We start from the raw sequence: 24085 nt of genomic DNA, 5'->3' as shown, positions 1-24085 counted from the left end.
TCAATTCAAAAAATTTTTGTTTCCCCTACCTATGCTGATAGCCTTGAGAGGCTATTTCAGCTTCACCCTAACGTTTGTAGGTGAGCTCGCGGGGCTCAACCGGAGAGTTGCTAACACTGACCCTAGCAAGAGCAGTGCTTCGCAGAATCTACCACCGGATCGGAAACGCGACCCACTGAGAAGATCCGGCAAGAAACTCAGTGCGCGATTAAAATAGTAACGGTAGTATGAATTGAAATTGGTTTCGAAAAAAAAAACAGGTGGGTGTTAGTTATTAATAGTACTATAGCTATAATACAAACACATTCGTAACTTTGTATTTTACTAATGCGTTCGCATAGCACGCATTGTAACGCAATATAAATCAAAAGACAAGCGGAGTCTACAATCTTAATTAAATTCGGGAGCCGACTATCGACTGCTATTGCATTTTTTTGGCTCTATATCAGCGATCCCCAACCTTTGGGGGCACCACCTCTAATGGGAATTAGGGTTACGTGAACATTATTTCAGTAATGACGGAAATGCTGAGAACTTAAAACAGTTTACCATTATTATAATGTATTATATGTACTATGTGTAGTTTAAAATCTGGGTATTTTGAAATGACTTTGAAAAGTACATTATACTTATTTGTATACCGCTTATCTAACTTTGTGTTTGTTAACAGTAATGAGATGCATTTTTAGGAATGGAGCTACTTAGAGAGAGAGAGAGAATGCACTTTATTGCACACCAAAACACAATTTACATTCAAAAACAGTCAAAAAGTGGATAGATTTGTACAATAGGCGGTCTTATCGCTAAAAGCGATCTCTTCAAGACAACTGCTTAATTTAGAGATATTCTGGAAAATATAAAAATATAGTAGGTATGTTGTGGTGTACCATTGACAATACCTTATTATAGAAAATATATACTTACAATAAATAGATAGGTATATACCGTTTACATATAATATGAAATAACTATTTGATTTATATACTTACATACATATAATAAATAAATAGTATGGAAATGTTAAATGATAATGATACAAACAAAATTAAATAACACTAAGCAGATAAGTAATATTCCTTCACCATTCTTTTAAAGCAGTTTAAAGTTGGAGCACTTCTCACTGCATCCGGCAGAACACTGGTGGTAGGTGGTGGTTATCACTGGTGGTAGGACCTCTTGTGAGTCCGCACGGGTAGGTACCACCATCCCGCCTATTTCTGCCGTGAAGCAGTAATGCGTTTCGGTTTGAAGGGTGTGGTAGCCGTTGTAACTATACTGAGACCTCAGAACTTATATCTCAAGGCGGGTGGCACATTTACATTGTAGATGTCTATGGGCGCCAGTAACCACTTAACACCAGGTGGGCTGTGAGCTCGTCCACCCACCTAAGCAATAAAAAAAATAAAAAAGTACATTCCACAATCGAACCGCCTGGATGGTGAATGACTTATCAAAGAATGATGATGAATGAATCGGCGTTTTCAGTTTCAGGCTATCTGATGATCTCAGGGCAAAAATATGCATATGAGCTAGGTATACGATTTTTTCTTTGAGATATGGGGGTAAAAGAGAATACAATATAGGTAGTAAGGAAACAATGTTTTATTAAGGGGTACGGGAACGAAAAACTTTGAGATGCACAGCTTTATATGGTTGAATAAATCTCAAAGCCCACCTAGTGCATGTATTTAAGAAATTACGACTGGACAGCATAACACTTTCGTTAAAGAAGACAAATTTGTTGAATAACAATATAGATTAAACCGAAAACTAATAAAAGGAATCGACAAAGCCATCGTGAATGTCGCTTCTCAACTTGTGATATCAGACCACAGTCTCGCCTTATGTTTTTAAGCTATTGCATAGCTTCTACCGCGGGCCTTGAGCACGGCGACTGAATCAAGAAATTCCGTAACGAAAATAACCTGACACCCCCACTACGCCTACTATGTAGCTCGCGTTCAACACATTCACACGTTGCGTTGTTGTAGTGTTTGTGAATAAGCGCGCGGCGTGACGTCGCACTGCATGAGCATCATGAAAAGTCTGCCCATCTCTCCCCCACGCGGTCTAGCTTATGAGTGTGAAGGGGACAGTTAATGTTTTGCTTTTGTTAATGTTTATAAATATAGCGTGGTCTTATTTTTATTATTGTTTTAATACATTATTATTGTCTAATTGTAACTGCATAAGTTGATAAAAAATGCTTTGCAATAGCTTTACCGCGACAGTCCCCGAGTGCCAAACATCACAATTAATGCCGGTGCATTCCGTACGATTTTAACAATATTTCAATACGCGTCTTTTTCAAACCTATTCATTCAGTGGTAGCCTATGGGGGCTGCGTCTATTGTAAAGCACGCAACGGTATTGCGGCGGTAGCAAGAGCTTAATAACATTGGATACCCAGTATAATATACAATTTCTATGAAATAAAATATTTTACTGTATTTAAAAGTACTCAATTCCGGGTTTCTACAACTCGGCGGCAATGCGTCAATCTGCGAAGAGATCAAAAGGAAACAAAATAACTAATATTGAACTGATAGAGTCCGAGATACCGATATCGTCGGCACTATTAGAGAGCTGATCGAATTCTTGGAGGAGTGGGGGTGGCAAGAAGGAGGTTTCCACCAAGACGCAGAATTTTTGCTGTCGAGTTGTAGAAACCAGCCTTTTATCATTTTCGGTGAAACACTATAATTATCTAAGTAAAGGTATTGATTTCTACTGCTGTAAAAGCAAACAGTACTATCAAGGAAAAAAAAGAGAAGCGCGTAAAAAAATACCTAAGCACGATATGTCTCAATGAATATCTCTCTTTGTGCTAAATAGACGCGATACATATAAAACACGTCAAGGCAACGTTGTGGAGTAAAATTCACAGGGAAGCAATTGTAACCCTACAGTGATGAATACAAGCGAGCTAGAAGCAGCTAGCTGTGTGGTACGAAATTTAATCTACCCCCTGTCTGCCACCCACGTCTCCCCGCAGCGTTGCCCTCTATACTACACCTAATAACTTATCCCAGACTCCATAATTTATCGAAGTTATCGCGCTTCTGATAGCTTCCATTATATAATGACCGAACACAACTATATACGTTGTTTGATTTGATTGAGGTTACTATGTGACTGTCAAACACGACTTCTAAAGTATATAGGCACGGCATTGCGCGGCGGTCGAATCACCCGATACGTAAGTACGTACTAGGTACGGCAGCTATGTCCTAGTACTAGCTACATAAGGACCGGGTGGAGGCGCGCCTCGAAGTACACCGTTAGAAACCAGATAAAAACACGTTACATGCATACAGACTTCGGGAACAAAAACACTCGGCTCGACCCATTGTTATCTAACCGGTTCGCGCCGGCAGTTCGGAATATAATAAAATATATAGTTTTAACAACGAGTCTTTAAAATGTGTATATAATTTTATATTGAGAAAATTTCCGAACTAAGTATACGACGATATTAAGTCTGTTGACAAATTCTACTGTTCGTAGTGGGAAAACTACTACCTACCTATTTGTGGAGTGAAATAATTTTGATTTTTTTTCTGTCTCATAAACTATTTAACCGCAAATAGTAATAAATCTATTCAGAAATATACCATTACTAGTGTATTAAAGTGTGTACATTAAAAAAAATATGTCAATGTTCAAGACTATCGTTACGAATACCGATAGGGAAGAAGAGACAAAATATTCCCTCTCAATCTTAAACAATGACTTTACTATTTTGTATCTGGGAGCTATAGCCAATTAAATTTTTGATATGTACATTATTAGATTACAAACAGTACATTTCATTATATATTAACTCTTCTTAAGCCTTTCGCATTAATAAACATGTCAATCGACTACCCTCAATGTTAATTCTATAGTTATAATGAGCTGCTATTGAAATTCATTTTTAGCCCTCTGAGTACTTGATGAATCTTTTTACAATTTCTGCCGTAAAATAGTGGTGGATTGATATTCACAACTTTAAAATCCATACCCTTAGAATCAATATTCTAAAAGTAAAAACTGTTTTTAACACACTATTTGGTTAAGACCTTCAACCTCAAGCTTAAGGGCAGCGAAATTCAATTTCACGTACCAACTAACATCAAGTGGGCAGTGATTTTTTTATATGCAAAAATGGTAACAAAGAAATCAATGTTAGTTCTATAATTCATATATAAATGATATAAGATATCATATCAAGATAACAATAATAGGTGCGTTTATTTTTAAAACTTTCTTTGACTTAGTTTTGATGTTCTAGATTTATCCAAAACGTTTTGGACGAAAGCAAACTTATTTGAGGACAATGTGTTCTTGAATGAATGAAGCACATTGCCATAGTTCAACGACACTATTATTTAAAACGAACTAGTGCGCCGTCAACAATCTCTAACATTTAGTCATGAAATAAGAAAAACCTAATAATATCTACATTTTTTCTTTATCCTACGAAAGTACAGGGGAGAGTGAGAACGCGCTATGGTGGCGTCGCTTTCGCTCTTTACGAAAACCTCCTGAAAATATCTATTGATTATCGTATACATGCCTCTTGGTTCGTATAGCCGACACCTCGCCCTGCCATGTCGGCAGCCGTAAAGTGCCAATTTATTTGAAGAACGCTTGTTGTACAACTCTAATGTAGTGACGATCTCGGACGTCACAACCACCTACGTGTATTGTTCGGAATATTTGCAGCTTAGTACTAGTAGATGCTACACTAAAATAGATTTAGCTGATTACCTTACGCACATCGATCGGGAAGGTATTTGTGTAAACAAAAACGTAAGGTAATGACGCTTACAAAACTTCGGGCTATTTCCAAAAATTTAATACTTTTCTGTTCACGGAAAAAAAATTACTACTGCTACCTGTTTTAAAATTTATTTTTAAGGGGACATAATTCACATGTGTACAGATATGTTTGTATGATACGAATTTGAATCAATGTAACTGAAGAAACTCCAGTAGGTAGGTATGCATGGTATACATTTTAGTACCTATACTGTTATATCGGTCGAGACCTGTCGAGTTGGCCCAAGAGCAAAAGGTTGTGAACCTGGGTTGCTGTCTTAATTAGAAACATCGAATGCAGTTTTTACATAACATTTATAAAAATGTAAGTAAAGCTTTTTCATTTGAAATATAGCAGTGTTGCTCGTGGCTGACTTATATACTATGACGGAGAAGCTGGTTCCATGGTGTTTTTAAAATGATGACATCAGCGTTGCTGACACCATTCTCTTCATCATTCTCCTTGTCTTCCATAGTAACAGTGACTAACACTCACTTTTCTAATGAATTCCATTTATTACATTTCAATTGTACAGCGATAACAACAGAGAGCTCCCCTCCATTCGGCTGCTCGAGTCGGAAAGTTTTGTGCAATTTTTTTTCCTGCCTAAGCTGATAGCCTTGATAGGCTATGTCAGCGTAACCTAACAAGTAGGTGAGCTCACGGGGCTCAAACCTGACGACATTGCTAACACTAACCCCAGCAAGAGCAGTGCTTCGCATAATTTACCACCGGATCGGAAACGCGACCCACTGAGAAGATCCGACGAGAAACTCAATGGGCTGTGTCTGTGGGTTAATTTATTCGCCGAGCCCTTCGTTCGAGTTCGACAAGAACGATGACTGGTACTTGAGGTACCTAAAAGCACCTGTTTTGTGCGACAATTGTCACTCGTATTTATAGTAGAAAGTGGGGGTAGCTTAGTCATGAATTCTCTTGAATACAATCTTAAACAGTTGTTGACATACGCAACATTCAGGAAACAGTTAACTTTAACTATTTTTAGTTAACTAAATAGTGACGTTGCGCCTTCATACTCGTATAGGTTTGAAAAATGAATTGTAAAATATTAGATTAATTAAAAGAGTCTTAATCTCGGCTGGCGTTAAGTAATTACCAGACGCGTATAAATCACAACGTCCATAATTACTTGGAATTACATCTCTTCGTCATACATGAAAGCATAATTGCTTCGCGGAAGAAATAAATAGATGTCCGCAGAGTGACACGGACACTTTATGTGACAATTTTAGTTGTAGGTCCGATGGTGTTAAGTAGTCAAAGGTGTTCACAGATTTGACAACAGGAATACCACGACTCCCACTGTAGTATATAACATAGAAGTTTCGGCTTTATTTTGCAATAACTGTTAAAGTATACTTTATATTTCTATGATGGTCGTAGCGGATCTATAATTAAAAATCACAAACTTTCATATTCAATTAGAACCGTAGTGAAGTGAGCTCTTGTTTTGAGAATATGTATTCAGATTAGAAGCTCTAAGGCTGACGCGTCTCTAAATTATCATTTCTATTAATTCAATTTAATGCTAATGTAAATTGACGTAAAATTGAATCAATAAAAAAATAAAAGGCATGTAAATTATTGAAACGATTTAATATGAAACAAAACTTATATGTTATGTAAGTAGCTTGGTTTATTAATTTTAATTTAGGACAAAAAATTCTGAAACTAATAAATGCGACTTAATACGTTTTCTTATTCGTCTCATATAATTAGATCATACAGAGAACGGTGCTTTAGGTAGTAAAACAAGAACGCCAACAAAAAAATACAAGCTAGAAAGAAAAAATGAAAAGTACGGGACTTTGAATACAAAGAATGGTATCACTGCCTATACAATAAACGAAACGCGCCTGCGCGAGCTCCGTGGGCAATCGCGGTGCGGAGGGTCGCAAGGCCGGGGAACGGTGTGCGGGGAGGGGCAACGTCACGTCGAACAACGCATGCCATAACGCTGCCAAGTTAAGAAGGTCTCTATGCGCGCATCGTTCAAGCTCAAAATCTGGATTTACTATATCGTCGGTTAAAAACTTGCCTGCGTCGCTCGAGTCGTCCAACGCGATTACGCGAGGTGAGAACTGAGTGATCGTTGCATTGTAGTAAAAGTGGCCTCTACGAGAGTATTTTATCTTCGTTCTGTTTAACTATTTTATTATTTATCACAATTATTTAGAAAAAGTGATTTAGTGACTTTACGTTTATTATTATCTAAAGTAAACTTATATCAAGAACGATGCTGTCAAATAAGTTAAAAAACAAATAGGGTTAAAACACAACGACTGGCTCAAAGAAGTGATTAACAATGAACCTTAATGCTGTTGTTTGTTGAAGTGTCTTTTGCGTGGCATTTTCGTTCACAGTGACCAAATTGAAATAAATTATGTCCAGTTTCTTTATTATTAAAGTGCTGATGAATTCAACGGAAAGGTGATAGTAAGCGTGTTGATCTGTGATTACGATGGATTGGAAAATTCGACCGCAGACCTACGAATATCAGCAGTGAAGTCAGTCGAGGCCACAGCCTTTTGAAATAGGTACCGGTTTTGAATTATTATTTTGTTTGATTATAATGTAACTCTGTCCGATCAAACGCAAGTGCCGTGCATTGTATCATTCACAACGACACACCGCCTATTTTTTCTTACAAACTTAAAGAACTTCCACTCACAGAGAATAATCCGAAAGAAGACATTGCTAGCTATAGATTTTTTTTTATAACAATCATTTTTGTATTCCAGAAATGGACATCAAGATTTCCGAGCCCGTTCTAGAGGATATAGGATCTGCTAGTCAAGATGAATCGAAACTATTTGAAAAAAACTTTAGACAAACGAGTTCAAAAACAGAAACATTTCCGGTGCTTAGAGACGAAAAAAGCTGTGACAGTGATACTCATAGTGAGGACCTTAGTTCTAACGATGAACAAAATAATGCAAACGGTAACTCTCATTTTTATGAGAGCAGTGACAGTAAAATAGACTATGCGGTAAAAATAGATGACAATGATACGTTAAGTGACATTGATGATATAAAAACGGATAGTGCATCTGCAGATAGTGAAGATTCAGCACTTGGCAGTCTACCTCCAGACACCGCTCCCAATGAAAGAGAAGAAGAGATTCAAGATAGATCAGAAGGTAGTGACTCAGGGTTTGGATCCGAAGCAATCGTAGATGCTAATCTACCTTGCTTTGATCTTTCACTTCCTTGCTCAAAAGAAGATAACAACGCAGATAACAAAAAAGAAACTGGCTCTATCGATAATAATGACGAAGAATTAAACAATACTACTGCCAAATTATCTCAGCCATGTTCACCTCTCAGAAGCAGCCTCAAAAGAAAACACAACAATGAGAATTCTGATGAACCTCAAACTAAAAAAAGAAAAGAAGGCATTAGATTCGACAATGTTACAGTATTTTATTTTCCGAGAGCTCAAGGATTTTCTTGTGTGCCATCACAGGGTGGTTCCACGTTAGGAATGGAATGGGAACATTCTCATATCCAAAAGTTTACATTGGCGGAACACGCTTTAGAACAAAGAAGACTGCATAGACAGATTTTGCAACAGTTGAAAAGTGAGCGAAATTCCTTGAAGGGTGACTTGCTTTCTTCAAGTGAAGACAGTGACACAGAAGAGGAAGCAAGTGATATATCTGAGTCAGAATTAGATTTAGATAATTACTATTTCCTACAACCTGTTCCAACAAGACAAAGACGAGCCCTTTTACGTGCAGCAGGTGTCAGGAAAATAGAGGGTTACGAAAAGGACGAATGTAGAGACATCAGGACGTCAAGAGAATTTTGTGGTTGTGCTTGTAAAGGATCATGTAATCCTGAGAATTGTTCGTGTAGCTTAGCTGGCATAAAGTGTCAAGTAGACAGGTTGAATTTTCCTTGTGGATGTACTAGAGACGGTTGTGGCAATACTACAGGACGTATCGAATTTAATCCAGTAAGAGTGAGGACACACTTCATTCAGACCCTCATGAGAATAGGTCTGGAAAAGAAAAATGAAGAGAATAAAGAAGCCGCCAAAAAGCAATGGCAACATACAACAGATATACATAATGCAAGCACAAACGGGTGCTTAACAAATCATCTTTACGAAAGGGAACGTTGTCTAAGACAAGAAGACGGCTTACTACGTGATGTTAATCTGACACCAAGAATAGAAGTCGAGTCGTGTGTGAATTCTGGGAACTACAATAATGTTCACTGCAATAACACACAAAGAAATATGCAAGATGGTTTATCTTTTAATTACAGCAATCATAACTGCAATCCTGGAAGCATTCATGAAAATGGCATAATTAGCTATGAAAGTAGTAATCCTCATCATCAGCATCATCACGCGGATGCATACACGTCGAACATAATACAAGGAAAGGGCCCACCTTACTCCGCTACGAATCCTATGGGATTCGATACGACTTCAAACATACACAGGTTTCCTTGTGATATGAATTACGCATATGATCAACACACAGCCGAAACACATCACTTCAAAGGATTACAAAGTTTTTCAGCTTCTAGTTTTGAGGAGTTCGCGCATAATTCACAAATGACGATGTTCAGTCATTACGGGCACATGTATGTGCCGGATTATTTGCACAAACAAAACCACAACATGCACGATTATAATCAAGCCGCATATCACGGAATGGGCCAGAATAACTACGAAATGTACAAAACTGGTACGGAAAATGTAAGCGCCGAAAGTAAAACCGATTCTCATTATACTACTTTAACAACAATGCCATATCAATCTAATAATAAGTTGCAAACTGTAGATAACGATCAGAACTGGTTCAGCCAGAATACGTTACTTAACCTGGATCAATCTGACCAAACCACTCAGGATGCTTCAGACACCAGATCTCAGGCTCCGGAGCCCCCCGCTGAAAGCAATACTACCGAGACTGCCGATAATTTTGGAGAACTTATAAAAAAAACAATGGTAGAATCTGTTACTGTGTAGATAAAATACTTGTTGTCTTATTCGTCTTACTGATTTATCGTGTTATTGAAATTTTGACTATATTAATAATTGATAACTATACCTAGTATTTTTTTTTATTTTTGTTTATAAACACCAAACCTTATTGTATTTTTTCCACAATCTACTTATGTCCAAATAGCACGTCAAAAAAGGCAAAATGTATTGACTTCAATTTCGTTATTACGATATTTAAAACATATCATTGGAGATTTTATAAGTTTTAACACAAATAATTTTCCTGCCAATGTTTAACTGAACAACAAATGTAGCAGAGATTTTTTAATGGTATAGAATATAGATGAACAAGCGTACTCACGCCCACACCATTTAGTGTATATCGAAATCCATACACATAAAGACATCAATGCCTTTAAATCAACTATAGTTTTGATTAAGTTCACTTTCCACAATACACAAATACTAACTAGGATATTAGTCTCCGTTCTGAAGGCCAGATATTTACATGCAAGACAAGAGTAAGTACAGTAAGGCGCCGAGTACTACATATTATTATATATATACTATATAATATAGTAATGAAACGGCACCGACTGAAAACTGGGCGATGTGCTGCAACATGAAAACAAAAGCAAAAGGGGTGATAGCAAATTGTTTCAGAGTTGTTTTTAGAGTTCTGTGAACTCCACCCGCTTTGAGACATTTGAGAAGTTTTAATAATAGGAAATTGATTTCTTAGTTCACCTTCAGGGTCGTGGATAAAGATAAAGCGTAAGTTGAAGATATTGTTTTCGAGGTCAATCTTGTTTTCCCTCTTGTTGTTCGTCTTGATTTATTCCATGCAACACTTATTTTGAAGTATTTATAGGTCTGTAATCGGGGAGATTCACTGCATTTATTTATATCCGAGCAGATTCATTAGGCACCTCTGAATATAAATTTCCGGGACTAGTTGTATTAAAAATAATTTATGTAGGTATATAATAATGTATAAATTTGGGAGACAGATTTTCTTTCCACTGGATTCAAAGAAGCATAAATTAGTTTTTTCCTGACAATTTTGGGGAGTGAACATGTCTTAGTTTTGATTCGTGGGCGATTTTTTAATTTTTTTTTTTTTGGGTTTATACGCTGTACGTGTACAAATCGTGATATTATCACCCACAATGAAATTCACTTGACACGTGTGTTCAACTGTTTCATGTCACACTGGGGCCCAAAAAGCCTTTGCTTTAGTTAAATTGTCAAAATAGGAACTTTAAAATCACACAGAGCAATTTTTTTTCTATTAAAATTTGGGGCTAGGCAGAATATGATATTGTATTTTTTACGGATTTCGCGAGTCGCAGACTACTTTTACGATTTTATCTCAGCTTTTTACGCGAACGGCAAACCGCGACATGTCAGAAATAATAATAATATAATGACATAATAAAATAAAACCATAAAAATAGCTTTAGACGTAAATACGGTTCCATTTTCGACTTTGTTAACGATTCTCTTACACACAATTCAAAACCCTTAAATGTATTATCTTTTGCATTCAAATAGTGAAAACAAAAATGACTGATTAAAAGGAATAATACTGATTGACAGATAGACAAGTTCAGGGTTCGCTTAGAGTAAAGTTACTAACCGCTCCTCAAAATGCACAAGGAATTCTGTTGCTGAGCTTTAGACCTAAGGTGGAATTTTCATATAGTAACAGCTTACCATTTAGGTAAAATGGAACTTACGAATGTTTCCAAAAAAAACTAATTACGTTTATAACACGTAATTACAAACTACCTCTTGTCTTAAGGTGACCTGGTGTTCAAGCTGGTAAGGTAAACACTTTAAATCATGTAAACTTTGAGGGCCGTCAACCAACGACGTTGAATTTTGGATATCAATGAACATTCTTATTGAGAGTAAAATTAAACACCGATTCCAAGAAGAGTCTCAGTCCTGAGTGAAACCGTCGAAGTAAACTCAACCGGCATTTCCTTTTTATATTTATGTATATACCTATTGTGAGAAATACCAATACTTCGATAAACAACACAAACAACAAATGCACAACCGTCGTCAGAAAAAACCCGCAAAATTATAATTTGCGTAATTACTGGTGGTAGGACCTCTTGAGTCCGCACGGGTAGGTACCACCACCCTGCCTATTTCTGCCGTGAAGCAGTAATGCGTTTCGGTTTGAAGGGTGGGGCAGCCGTTGTAACTATAATTGAGACCTTAGAACTTATATCTCAAGGTGGGTGGCGCATTTACGTTGTAGATGTCTATGGGCTCCAGTAACCACTTAACATCAGGTGGGCTGTGAGCTCGTCCACGCACCTAAGCAATAAAAAAAAGAAAAAGAAAAAAAGAAGCTGTAATAGTAGTACTCTTCAAACAATTCTATTGGTGTAGCTATTTCGCACACTTGAAACTTAAGAGAATGGAAGACTAAAATTATTCCAATCCGTGCCGCAATCTCGGCAAACAGTAAAAGCCACCCAGTGACTACAAAAATATAAATTTGCATACCTACTTATTTTTGAACACAATGCTTTGCGACTCAAGTATTGTTGAAGAAAATACTGCTGATACATGGGCTGGCTTTTATTTATATTTTATTTTACTTTTCGAATAAAATAAAATGAGTTTGAATAGAACTCATAGTCAATTAATTTGATTAGATTCAGAATTTGTAGGTACTCTCAACAAATACGTACACAAGTTTTTAAATAATAAGCAACTATAGGTAAACTGTTCTATAATTTGTGATACTTCTTATGCAGCTCTCCGTCTTGCTAACGACTGAAATCGATGGGTAGAGTCAACAAACTGCATTACGATTTTCTGCAATAAGGGAGGGAACAGAAGGGGTACTTTTTCTAATATGGCACAATCACGAATAAAAAAAATGTTCTTGAAATAATAATACTTTAATACCCGTGTCGACGTGGAAAATAGGTAGGTTTAACAAGCCCCACACGCAGTCGTCGCCTGCCCGCCCCCCGGGGACTACAACAATAGCGCGTCTGAGCCATGTCGTACATGAAATGCGTATTTCTTTTTATTTTCATTTTCACTTGGATGCTCATACACTTGTAATGCTGAAGGCAATTAATTTGGCATTTATGAATACATATTTACAGTTTTCATTTATAGATTTCGTGTCAAAGATATGACGATGAGTATACCTTTTGATAACTGTTCCATTATTTAGCTTAACATCGAAAATAATTACATGTATAAAAGGATCTGATATATCGAGCTTTCGATGACGTAATTAACAAACGAAAAAAACACTTAAGTATTTTTTTTTACTGATATGTATTTTGAGCCCGCACCATTAATTTCTTCCTGTTTGAAGGATTGAACAGCCGGTACCTATATATTAATTAAAACTTCTTTTAATCTCGTTTTTTATAGTCCAGATATTATTTCAGACGTTTCGAAAACTTTAGTGTTCGTGGCCACGGACGACTTCGACTCAGAGTCGTGGAATGAAAACGCGGGATTAAACCGTAAAAGTCGTTCTCGTAGTACTCTCGAAAACCGAAGAAAATACAATAGATACTATGTTATAAAATTGAGAGAGCTCACTGAGTTTCTCGCCGGATCTTCTCAGATCCGAGGGTAGAGTCTGCGAAGCACTGGTCTTGCTAAGGCTAGTGTTATCAAATTCTTTCAGATTGAGCCCGTGAGCTCTCCTATTCTTCCAGGCATAGATGGAATAGCCCCTTAGACTACCAGCGAATAGTTAAGGAAAAAAATACAATTGAAACGTCTAGCTTATTCTTCGATGTCCTCATGCCTCAATGGAGGGTAGCGACATTTACCTATTATCTTCTTGCTTCGGTAACAACTTAATAAAAAATGCAATATAGCTCTTACCTCCTGCACAGCAATAGAAAATAGCAACAGTACGACTTACGAGCCACACCAACAAAGAACCTTTCTTACTCTAAACTGCGAACTATCTCACATTAAGATGAGCCTGTAGAAGCCCCATTATCAATACTGCTACCAACGTTGTGAGCTAAGTCAAATGCTTGGTACAATGGCTGTCTTACCATACAAATCAGAACCCGCTACGCACAAGAAATGATTGGTAACTATAAAATAGGTATTTACTATTTAAAGCAAGTCGTCACAAGCGCTTTTAAGTCGTCGTAATATTACCACCGACTCGAAATAGATGTATACCAATGGGAGAATCAAGCAAAAAAACATGGCTTGCTTTTTCAAAATACATTAATATGTACATCGAATAGAAAATTGAAAAGTCGATAGAATAAGGGCGAGTTGACCTGGAAGAAATAAGTCTGCAAAACCAACTTACTAATAGACATGTTAATGTCTATAAGTAATAACTAATAGACTAACTATTACCTACTAATGTAAAGCGAGAAGTTAGGTAACAAACTGAGGATACTACTCGTAATAGTAGATGGATTTTACGAAAGTAATAGCAATAGCTAGAGCCGTGTACATTTGACCAAAATTGAGTCATGAAATGGTTTTTGAGGATAAGTACTCCGTTTTATTTATTTTTAGACTTCACTTTCATCGCACATCATAAACCATATTGTCAATTCAACAAGCTTCATAAATACGGAAGTATTTTAAATGTAGTTCCGATAACTAACGTTTGATTAAATGCATTTATTTCCTGTTATCAATACCAAAGCAATGTACACAAGAATTATTGTATTCTGAGTCTAATCATTCTCTACTCATAAAATACTTTTTTACAATTAAATAAACGTCCTCTTATTATTAACATTTTAATAAAATACGTGTAATTTTAAATTAATTACATCACATGTGAAAAATGTCTACAAACCACACCCATAATTTTTATACACTTAGGAGACAATAACTCTCATTTATTTTTATAACATTAAGTTTGAAGGGTGCTGTAGCCTGAAATATAAATTATGTCTTAGGAATAAAAAAAATGTAAATTTAATTATAAATAAATGATTACCGTGCCTTAAATCTAACACATCGATAATACCTACTAGGAAAATCACAATCTTCGTTTAACATTTTTATTTTAATCGATTCTATTCAATTACCTGTAATGTACACTTAAAATCAAATGACGATGTCGAAAGAGCGCGGAGGACAGGCCTAAGCCTATTTCTGCCGTGAAGCAGTAATGCGTTTCGGTTTGAAGGGTGGGGCAGCCGTTGTGACTATACTGAGACCTTAGAACTGTATCTCAAGGTGTGTGGCGCATTTACGTTGTAGATGTCTATGGGCTCCAGTAACCACTTAACATCAGGTGGGCTGTGAGCTCGTCCACACATCTAAGCAATAAAAAAATAAAAAAAAATAAAAAAAAAGCGGAATTCGCTTCGTATTGATGAAATCACTAAAACGAAAAGTGGCGTTGCCTAGTTTAGTAATAAAATAATGTTTTCCGCATACTATAGTTTAGTTTGTAGATGTACTTAGTGTATTCTCTATTTTGGCTTTCAAATAAACTGAAAGCATAGTGGCACACTTTATGTTTAGTACTTTGTAAACTAAATTTCTATTTAGATATATTTTTAACGTTAAAGTAGGACCCTCACGTTATTTAGTTTTTTCTCCTACCTACGCCGAAAGTTCAGTTTTCCTCCCGCTGTACAGGGAAGAAAGTCTAACTTTTCCTCCCGCTGTACAGGGGAGAAAGTGTAACTTTTCCTCCCTGGGTACTGACAAGTGCGCATGCGCGTTAGTGTCTACGTCTGCTCTCACGCACCTAAAATTCTCCGCCATTGTTGTGCTCGGGTAATTTGCAATATTGTGTTTAGTGTAAAAGTGAAATAAACAAAAGGCAATAAAATAGTGAGGTATTAAACAAAGATGAGTTCATCAGACAGTTCCTATTCAATTAGTTTAGTTTAGTAGTTTATTTAAAAATTAAAAAACAGTAAAATGGTTTTTTTTACGAGAATGGGGGCTCCGCCCCCCTACCCGCGCCAGGGCTTCGCCCCCCTACCCCCGCCAAGGCTTCGCCCCAGAACCCCACCGAGGCTTCGCCCCTGGATCCCGGCTTGGTGCTCCACGAACTTTCGGCCCGGTAGGAGAAAAAATAGTATGTGCACCGCGGGAGAAAAGTAGGACATTTCCTCCCGCGTGTAAAATTGCCAGCAAACACGCGGGATGAACGCAAATGTACACATCACATGATGGATGAACACAACACACACCGCCCGATTAGCCTCCTCATGTCTCTAGGCAAACTGTATGAGCGTCTGCTCTACAAACGCCTCAGAGACTTCGTCTCATCCAAGGGCATTCTCATCGATGAACAATTCGGATTCCGTACAAATCACTCATGCGTTCAACAGGTGCACCGCCTCACGGAGCACATTCTTGTGGGGCTTAATCGACCAAAACCGTTATACACGGGAGCTCTCTTCTTCGACGTCGCAAAAGCGTTCGACAAAGTCTGGCACAACGGTTTGATTTTCAAACTATTCAACATGGGCGTGCCGGATAGTCTCGTGCTCATCATACGGGACTTCTTGTCGAACCGCTCTTTTCGATATCGAGTCGAGGGAACCCGCTCCTCCCCACGATCTCTCACAGCTGGAGTCCCGCAAGGCTCTGTCCTCTCACCCCTCCTATTTAGCTTATTCGTTAACGATATTCCCCGGTCGCCGCCGACCCATTTAGCTTTATTCGCCGACGACACGACTGTTTACTATTCCAGTAGAAACAAGTCCCTAATCGCGAAGAAGCTTCAGAGCGCAGCCCTAGCCCTAGGACAGTGGTTCCGAAAATGGCGCATAGACATCAACCCAGCGAAAAGTACTGCGGTGCTATTTCAGAGGGGAAGCTCCACACGGATTTCCTCCCGGATTAGGAGGAGGAATCTCACACCCCCGATTACTCTCTTTAGACAACCCATACCCTGGGCCAGGAAGGTCAAGTACCTGGGCGTTACCCTGGATGCATCGATGACATTCCGCCCGCATATAAAATCAGTCCGTGACCGTGCCGCGTTTATTCTCGGTAGACTCTACCCCATGATCTGTAAGCGGAGTAAAATGTCCCTTCGGAACAAGGTGACACTTTACAAAACTTGCATTAGGCCCGTCATGACTTACGCGAGTGTGGTGTTCGCTCACGCGGCCCGCACACACATAGACACCCTCCAATCTTTACAATCCCGCTTTTGCAGGTTAGCCGTCGGAGCTCCGTGGTTCGTGAGGAACGTTGACCTACACGACGACCTGGGCCTCGAATCTATCCAGAAATACATGAAGTCAGTGTCGGAACGGTACTTCGATAAGGCTATGCGTCATGATAATCGCCTTATCGTAGCCGCCGCTGACTACTCCCCGAATCCTGATCACGCAGGAGCCAGTCACCGTCGACGCCCTAGACACGTCCTTACGGATCCATCAGATCCAATAACCTTTGCATTAGACGCCTTCAGCTCTAACACTAGGAGCAGGCTTAGGGACCTCGGTAACCGTACTCGTCGAACTCGACAAAGAGTTCGCCGTGCAACCTAACCCATGAATCAGCTCGCTGAGTTTCTCGCCGGATCTTCTCAGCGGGTCGCGATTCCGATCCGGTAGTAGATTCATTCGCGAAGCAGCTACTCTTGAGCTGTTAGGTCTCCTTCGGAGGCGCTCGGGTAGCTGTTAGCAAATCCCACCTCTCCTGGCTGAGCCTTTGCTCGCCCACGTGTCCTGGTGAAACTGGAAAGGCCTCCGGGCCACCAGTAATCTTTCAATCATATAAAAAAAAAATAAAAAAAAGAACACAACACAATGTGCTATTGTTTATGGCGATGGCTTCAAGAACATCATTTGGGCTATTAACACATCTGCTCGTGTAGAATAAAGTTTATCCATACGCAGAACAACTAAGTGATCATTCTATAAGAAAACGTTAAATCTGAAAACCAGGGTATCAGTAAATGCATTTGAAGTGTATCCGGCCTAACATGTAGTAGGCCACGATTACCAGGCAGATCCAAATAAGTACTTATTACTTAAAGTAAAAGATACATTCTCGTCTGTACATCAATCTCGTTTCAAGGTGGGTGGCGCATTTACGTTGTAGGTGTCTATGGGCTCCGGTAACCACTTAACACCAGGTGGGCTGTGAGCTCGGCCACACACCTCAGCAATAAAAAATAAAAAACCTTTTTTTCACCTTATCGATTGAGCAAAAAATTGTACGTCACTGTGTAAAAACAATGCGGTCCACATCTAAATAAAACGACAGGTATAAGTTAAGGTTTTTAGGTTATTAAAAATAAGTTTCGCTTGGATCTGGTCTTACTACTCGTATACTATAAATATGAAATGTTAGAGATAAATAAAGCACAAGGTCGAAAAATTCCATCCTTGACGTTATCTACTATTTCTAAATAAATGAAAGAAACATTTTGAAATAAAAAATTTGGGGTAGCAAGGGGGCGTGTAAATAGCCCTCCTGCGGCGGGAGCATATAAAGCGGGGTTGTAGAAAGGCGTGTAAATAGCCGTCCTAAGCGGTATGTGACAAATGTTTGTCACTTATAATTAGCGGAGCGGTAAAACTATATAGCGGTAAACAAAAGCTAGTAATCAAACTAAAGATATAAATCAAATACACATAAGCGAGCGGGCGGGCGAATGATTACACGAACACAGCAATAAAATGGCAATAAATTAAAAGAACTTGCACTCACCTGTAGACCTTGCCAGTGACTGTCGTGCGGGCGTCGGCGATGGAAGCACGCGGGCGGCGGGAGGGGGTGACGAAGCTCACGTAGCTTTTCGTAAGCTCAAGCACCACACAATATACAAGTGCCGCCATCTAGGCAGCTAGCGGTAAAGCGTGATCGATCGGGTAGAACCACGCTTTGGATAGTCGCGGTAATTAGTTACTGACAAACTCCAAAGGTGGCGCCATCCCAATAATTCATTAGCATCCCATTACTAAATCCGCGTGACCATCCTGCCCGCCTTGAAAGTTCGCAGGACTTTCAACAAATATATAAAGATACTAAGATAGGAAGCATAAAGCTTAAATAGCGGGAAGTTATTTGAAAAGAAACAAATTTTAATTAATAATAAGCCATCATGAATGTTTACGAGTAGAGTTGAAGCGGTTGATGACATGCGGTACTCTGTAGAGTTGAAGCGGTTGATGACATGCGGTACTCTAATTTATTCTAGCGGTAGCGGATATAATTTTACAACTGGACGTTTAAGAAATCCAGATTTCGTTTTTACCAAAGCAACGCGTATAATGTTATCGGCACCTGGATACACCTCTTGTATAACTCCAAGTGGCCAGCGGAGCGGTGGAATGTCATCTTGATGAATAAGAACTACTGTCCCAACCTTCACGGGGTTATCTGATGTACACCACTTCTGTCTGACTTGCAACGTATGCAGGTACTCTAATCTCCATTTCCTCCAATAGGAATTAACCAAACCATCTAACAACGCTTTGCGATTAGTTAGACTCATCTGATTTGCGGACAATTCAGACGCGGGTAAATACTGCAAAGGAGTGGACATCAAAAAATGTGCGGGTGTGAGAATTTCGGGGTTGGGATCTGCGGATAAAAGACATAAAGGTCTGGAATTCATAAGACATTCTATTTGATTCAACACAGTTAACATCTCTTCGTAAGTGAGAATTTGTGCGCCTATTACTCTATTTAAATGAGTTTTAACGGATTTAATGTTTGATTCCCATAAACCTCCAAAATGGGGAGCCCGAGGCGGGATCATCTTCCAAATGATTCGGTATTTAGTTAATTCATCATTCCATGCGGATATAAAATTATTTGAAACTAGAAGTTTATACATTTCATCTAACTGAGCCTTTGCGCCAACAAAATTAGTGCCATTATCTGAATACATGAAAGAAACTGGACCTCGACGAGATATAAAACGTTTGAAAGCGGCAAGAAATGAGTCCGTTGACAAATCCGAGGCTAACTCAATATGTATAGCCTTTGTCGTTAAGCATACGAACAGGCAAATGTAAGCCTTTTGTGAATGATGACCACGTTTGCGTACAAGCGTTATCTTAAATGGGCCCGCGTAATCTACTCCCGTGTGACAGAAAGCTTTGGCCTCCATTACACGGCTTGACGGAAGGTCAGCCATCATGGGAGTTGGGTGTGAAGGTGATACACGAAAACATGATTTACACATATGCACTCTTTTTCTTATAACGTTTCTAGCGGACAATATCCAAAGCGTTGACGAATAATGGACATCAAAAGGTCCGGACCAGTGTGCAAGTTTGTATTATGAAAATAATCAACAATAATATTTATTATGTGATCGTGTTTTGGCAATAAAGCGGGGTGTTGCGTTTCAAACGGTAAATCAGAGCCCGAAAGTCTACCCTGAATACGTAAAATTCCATCTTCGTCAATAAATGGACTAAGTTTACGAATATTTTTCGAAGGTAAATCTAATTTTCTAATGCTGGCAATATCATGACCAAAATATTTAGCTTGAAGAGCTCGAATAATAGCTTTCTCAGCAGTATTTAAATCGGATGCGGTTACAAACTTGTTTCGCGGTAGTTTTCTTATAAATCGAAGTACATAAACAACACAGCGAAGAAGTTTTGACCATGACGAAACTCTCAACCCAAGTTGATATATTGGGGAATCTTCGACAACAGTTAAAGCGGTAAGTGTTACAGATTTTTTCATTTTTAAAGCGGTACAATATTTTTAAATATTTATGGTGGTCTGTGGTCACCCTAATGCGTAAGTACATTTGTTCCACATCAGCGCACAATGCCACAGGGAACAAACGAAAGCGGAGTAAAAGCAAAAATAAGTCTGCCTGTAAATTTGGACCAGTATGCAAGACGTCATTAAGTGACAGTCCACTAGATGTTTTAGCACTAGCATCAAGAACTACACGTAGTTTAGTGGTAGTCTTGCTTGGGCGGATAACTGCATGGTGCGGTATATAATAACCGTTATCGGTTTCCTTAGCGGTGTCGTTAATTTCAGTTAAATAACCTTTACTAATGTAATCCTGTATAACGATATCGTAATCATCGCGGAGTGAGGGTAATTGAACAAACTTACGTTCGAGCGAAAGAAAACGGCGGTGAGCAACAGCATAAGACTTGCCAAGGTCAGCGGGATTTCTACTAAATGGTAACTCAACCGTATATCGGCCATCATTATCGCGGGTAATTGTAGAAATATATTTGTTTTCACACTCGGCTTCCTCAGGGCTAAGATGACGCTCATGAGGAATCTCCTCTAATTCCCAAAATTTATGTAAAAATGACTCAAGGTCTTTATGCGTTATAGATGAGAAAGTTTTATTTAAAGTGAATGCAGAATGAATTTTAGTATTTTCGAAAGCGGGTGGATTATCAATATAAACTGTACTAGATAGTCACAAAGAGGTATTATTATCATTTATAACAGAAAAATTATCATGTTGCGGTTTCATAATGCCGGTGTAACTCACTTCAGGTACGTCACCCATAAGAACATAACCGAAGGTTGTTTCTACGGCAGGTGGCGCTAGTGAGCCGGTATCTATACGATTACCTAAGTATATATATGGAAATAACTGAGCACCTAACACCATATCAATCACACCTGGAACGTTCCAGTTTGAATCGGCAAGCGGTAAATTACGTATATGATTCATATTTGAGGAATTTATAAAATAAGCGGGTAATTTATCTGTAATACAGTCTACTACTAAAGCGTGAATATAATATTTATTAGGAGAAAATCTAGATTCAATATTTAAATAAACATATCCGTGAATCGGGCGAGCGGTTAATCCAATACCTCTAATATAAGAATTATTTAAAGGTATAATCGGTAATTTAAGTAATTTACAACAATTGACAGTTATTAAATTATTTTGGGAACCATTATCTATTAAACATCTAACTATTTTACGTTCCCCTTTATTCGAGTGAGCGTATATTTGAGCGGTTGATAATAAAATATTACTATTCGATTTTATTTCCGAACTGTGAGTCAACGTGGTAGCGGTCGTATTATTTTGTTGTTGTATCGTTCTGTTAGAGTGTAAACAAGTATTCGAAGCGGCATCATGATGATCGTAACTCTGAACAACAGGTTGAGATTGAACCTGGGACCGACCGTAATCGGGCCGCGCGGCATCACTCGGAATTCCCTGTACCTGCGACCGACTGACCTGCCTGTCCATATCAGCGTAGTCATTCGATTGACTGGGTACGCTCTTACCTTTTCGATTCGCCCGTTTATTACCAAAACACAACAAAGTATGATGATATTTCTTACAATTATTGCATGTTAACTTTGATTGACATGCTTTTAATGTATGCGATAAGCTTAAACAATTGATGCAACCCTTGTGCGATTTAATAAAATCATAACGTTCTTGCGGTGAAATAATATTTTTAAATTCATTACAACGATATAACTGCGTGTGGTGCGAGCTCGAGCAAAGATCGCACGTAGATAACGAAACCGGTTTGTTAACCCTTTCAGTGCGGACTGGGTCATTATAACTACTAGAAATAAACGATTTGTGATTTTTAGATTTCTCTATGTTACATTTTTGTGCAGAGCGTTCTAATATTTTTATCTGATCCTGTATGAATTTAATAAACATTTCAGTTGTGGGTATTTCAATACCACGAACCGATGCTTCAAACGAATGTAAAGTTTGAGGATCCAACCTTCTCAGTGAGCATTGTAATAAAATAAAATCAGTCAAATTAAGTAAATTTAATTGTTTTAAAGCGGCAATCGAAGATGAAATTTTTTCAATATACATATTTAAACTATTTGCGGTAGGTGAACAATTTTTTAAATCTAATATATTATTCAGATAATGACATCCTAAAGCTCGTTTATCCTGATATTTACTAATTAGATTCGACCAAATAATATTATAAGTTTCACCTGTGGGTATTATACCAGCGGTTAACTTTAATGCACTATGTGTTAATTTGCCCATTAAATACTGCACACGTTGCGCATCAGACAGTTGCGGGTTATCGTGGATGTTAGCTTTAAAAGCCTGGTAAAATGTTTCCCATCCTTCAAGAGAGCGTCCGTCAAAGGAAGGAAGTGAAATTGTTGGCAATGTTACATTTATGGCGGCGGTAGTTCTCATTACATTTGACGAATTACCAATTGTAATTTTGTTACGAGCGCGTCTTACGTAATTATATAACGTGTCAAAAGACGATAAAGCTGCATATTCAGGCTCAACTTCGGGGTTTTGCTTTAAATTTAAATCATTGATATCATCCAAATTGCTTTCAAATCTAACACGCATGTCATCAATCGATTCTGATTCGGCAAGAAAAGTTTCAATTAATTCCGAATCAAACTCCGAAATATTTTTTGATTTATTATATAAATCATTAATTTGTGCAAATACTAAATTATTCTTCGCGATAAGTTTCTTTAGTTGTCTATTTTCCATAATGAAGTTTTGAAATAACTGACTAAAAAATAACACTAAATGAACTACGTTAATAAATATAATTCAATATGCGGTTACGAGTTATTATTACTAATAGCGATGAATGTAATTAACTTTTACATACAATACAATACTGTAACAAAATGGCGAATGGGGGTAATCATAAATTAATTCTAATTTTAATTAAAATTTAAGCTGGATCTAATCCAGGCTCGCAGGACCAAACTATGGGGTAGCAAGGGGGCGTGTAAATAGCCCTCCTGCGGCGGGAGCATATAAAGCGGGGTTGTAGAAAGGCGTGTAAATAGCCGTCCTAAGCGGTATGTGACAAATGTTTGTCACTTATAATTAGCGGAGCGGTAAAACTATATAGCGGTAAACAAAAGCTAGTAATCAAACTAAAGATATAAATCAAATACACATAAGCGAGCGGGCGGGCGAATGATTACACGAACACAGCAATAAAATGGCAATAAATTAAAAGAACTTGCACTCACCTGTAGACCTTGCCAGTGACTGTCGTGCGGGCGTCGGCGATGGAAGCACGCGGGCGGCGGGAGGGGGTGACGAAGCTCACGTAGCTTTTCGTAAGCTCAAGCACCACACAATATACAAGTGCCGCCATCTAGGCAGCTAGCGGTAAAGCGTGATCGATCGGGTAGAACCACGCTTTGGATAGTCGCGGTAATTAGTTACTGACAAACTCCAAAGGTGGCGCCATCCCAATAATTCATTAGCATCCCATTACTAAATCCGCGTGACCAAAATTCCTTGTGTTGAAATTGTAATTACATCACATTGGCCTTGAAATCGCAGTCAGCGTTATATTATTTGTTTATACATTGCCACGACGTTAAAGATTTATCAAAATCGTAAAATTCAA

The 24085-nt window shown here is 38.2% G+C and overlaps 2 protein-coding genes across 3 annotated transcripts in view; one reads left to right on the top strand and one right to left on the bottom strand.

The window, feature by feature from the left end:
- The window catches only part of LOC119628456 (uncharacterized), a 102386-nt gene extending 78427 nt beyond the window's left edge, over positions 1 to 23959 (bottom strand). For both annotated transcript variants that reach the window (XM_062668333.1, XM_062668334.1), the window contains exon 1: positions 18456 to 23959. In XM_062668333.1, the coding sequence (XP_062524317.1) occupies positions 21157 to 23202 (2046 nt within the window). In that variant the 5' untranslated portion in view covers positions 23203 to 23959 and the 3' untranslated portion in view covers positions 18456 to 21156. The remainder of the gene's footprint in view (positions 1 to 18455) is intronic.
- On the top strand, positions 6643 to 9890 carry LOC101743418 (uncharacterized). The gene is made up of 2 exons (XM_004930857.5): positions 6643 to 7362; positions 7567 to 9890. Exon 2 carries the CDS (start codon positions 7569 to 7571, stop codon positions 9807 to 9809), a length of 2241 nt encoding a protein of 746 aa, XP_004930914.1. The 5' UTR covers positions 6643 to 7362; positions 7567 to 7568; the 3' UTR covers positions 9810 to 9890.
- Positions 23960 to 24085: the final 126 nt, after the last annotated feature.

This window comes from Bombyx mori, chromosome 4, assembly GCF_030269925.1.
Source record: "Bombyx mori chromosome 4, ASM3026992v2".
NCBI classification, from domain to species: Eukaryota; Metazoa; Arthropoda; class Insecta; order Lepidoptera; family Bombycidae; genus Bombyx; species Bombyx mori.
This window is presented reverse-complemented; position numbering and strand designations above follow the sequence as displayed.

What these genes read in the sequence shown, in the direction of transcription:
- LOC101743418 (XM_004930857.5), top strand. Translation starts at nt 7,569, where the DNA reads ATGGACATCAAGATTTCCGAGCCCGTTCTAGAGGATATAGGATCTGCT.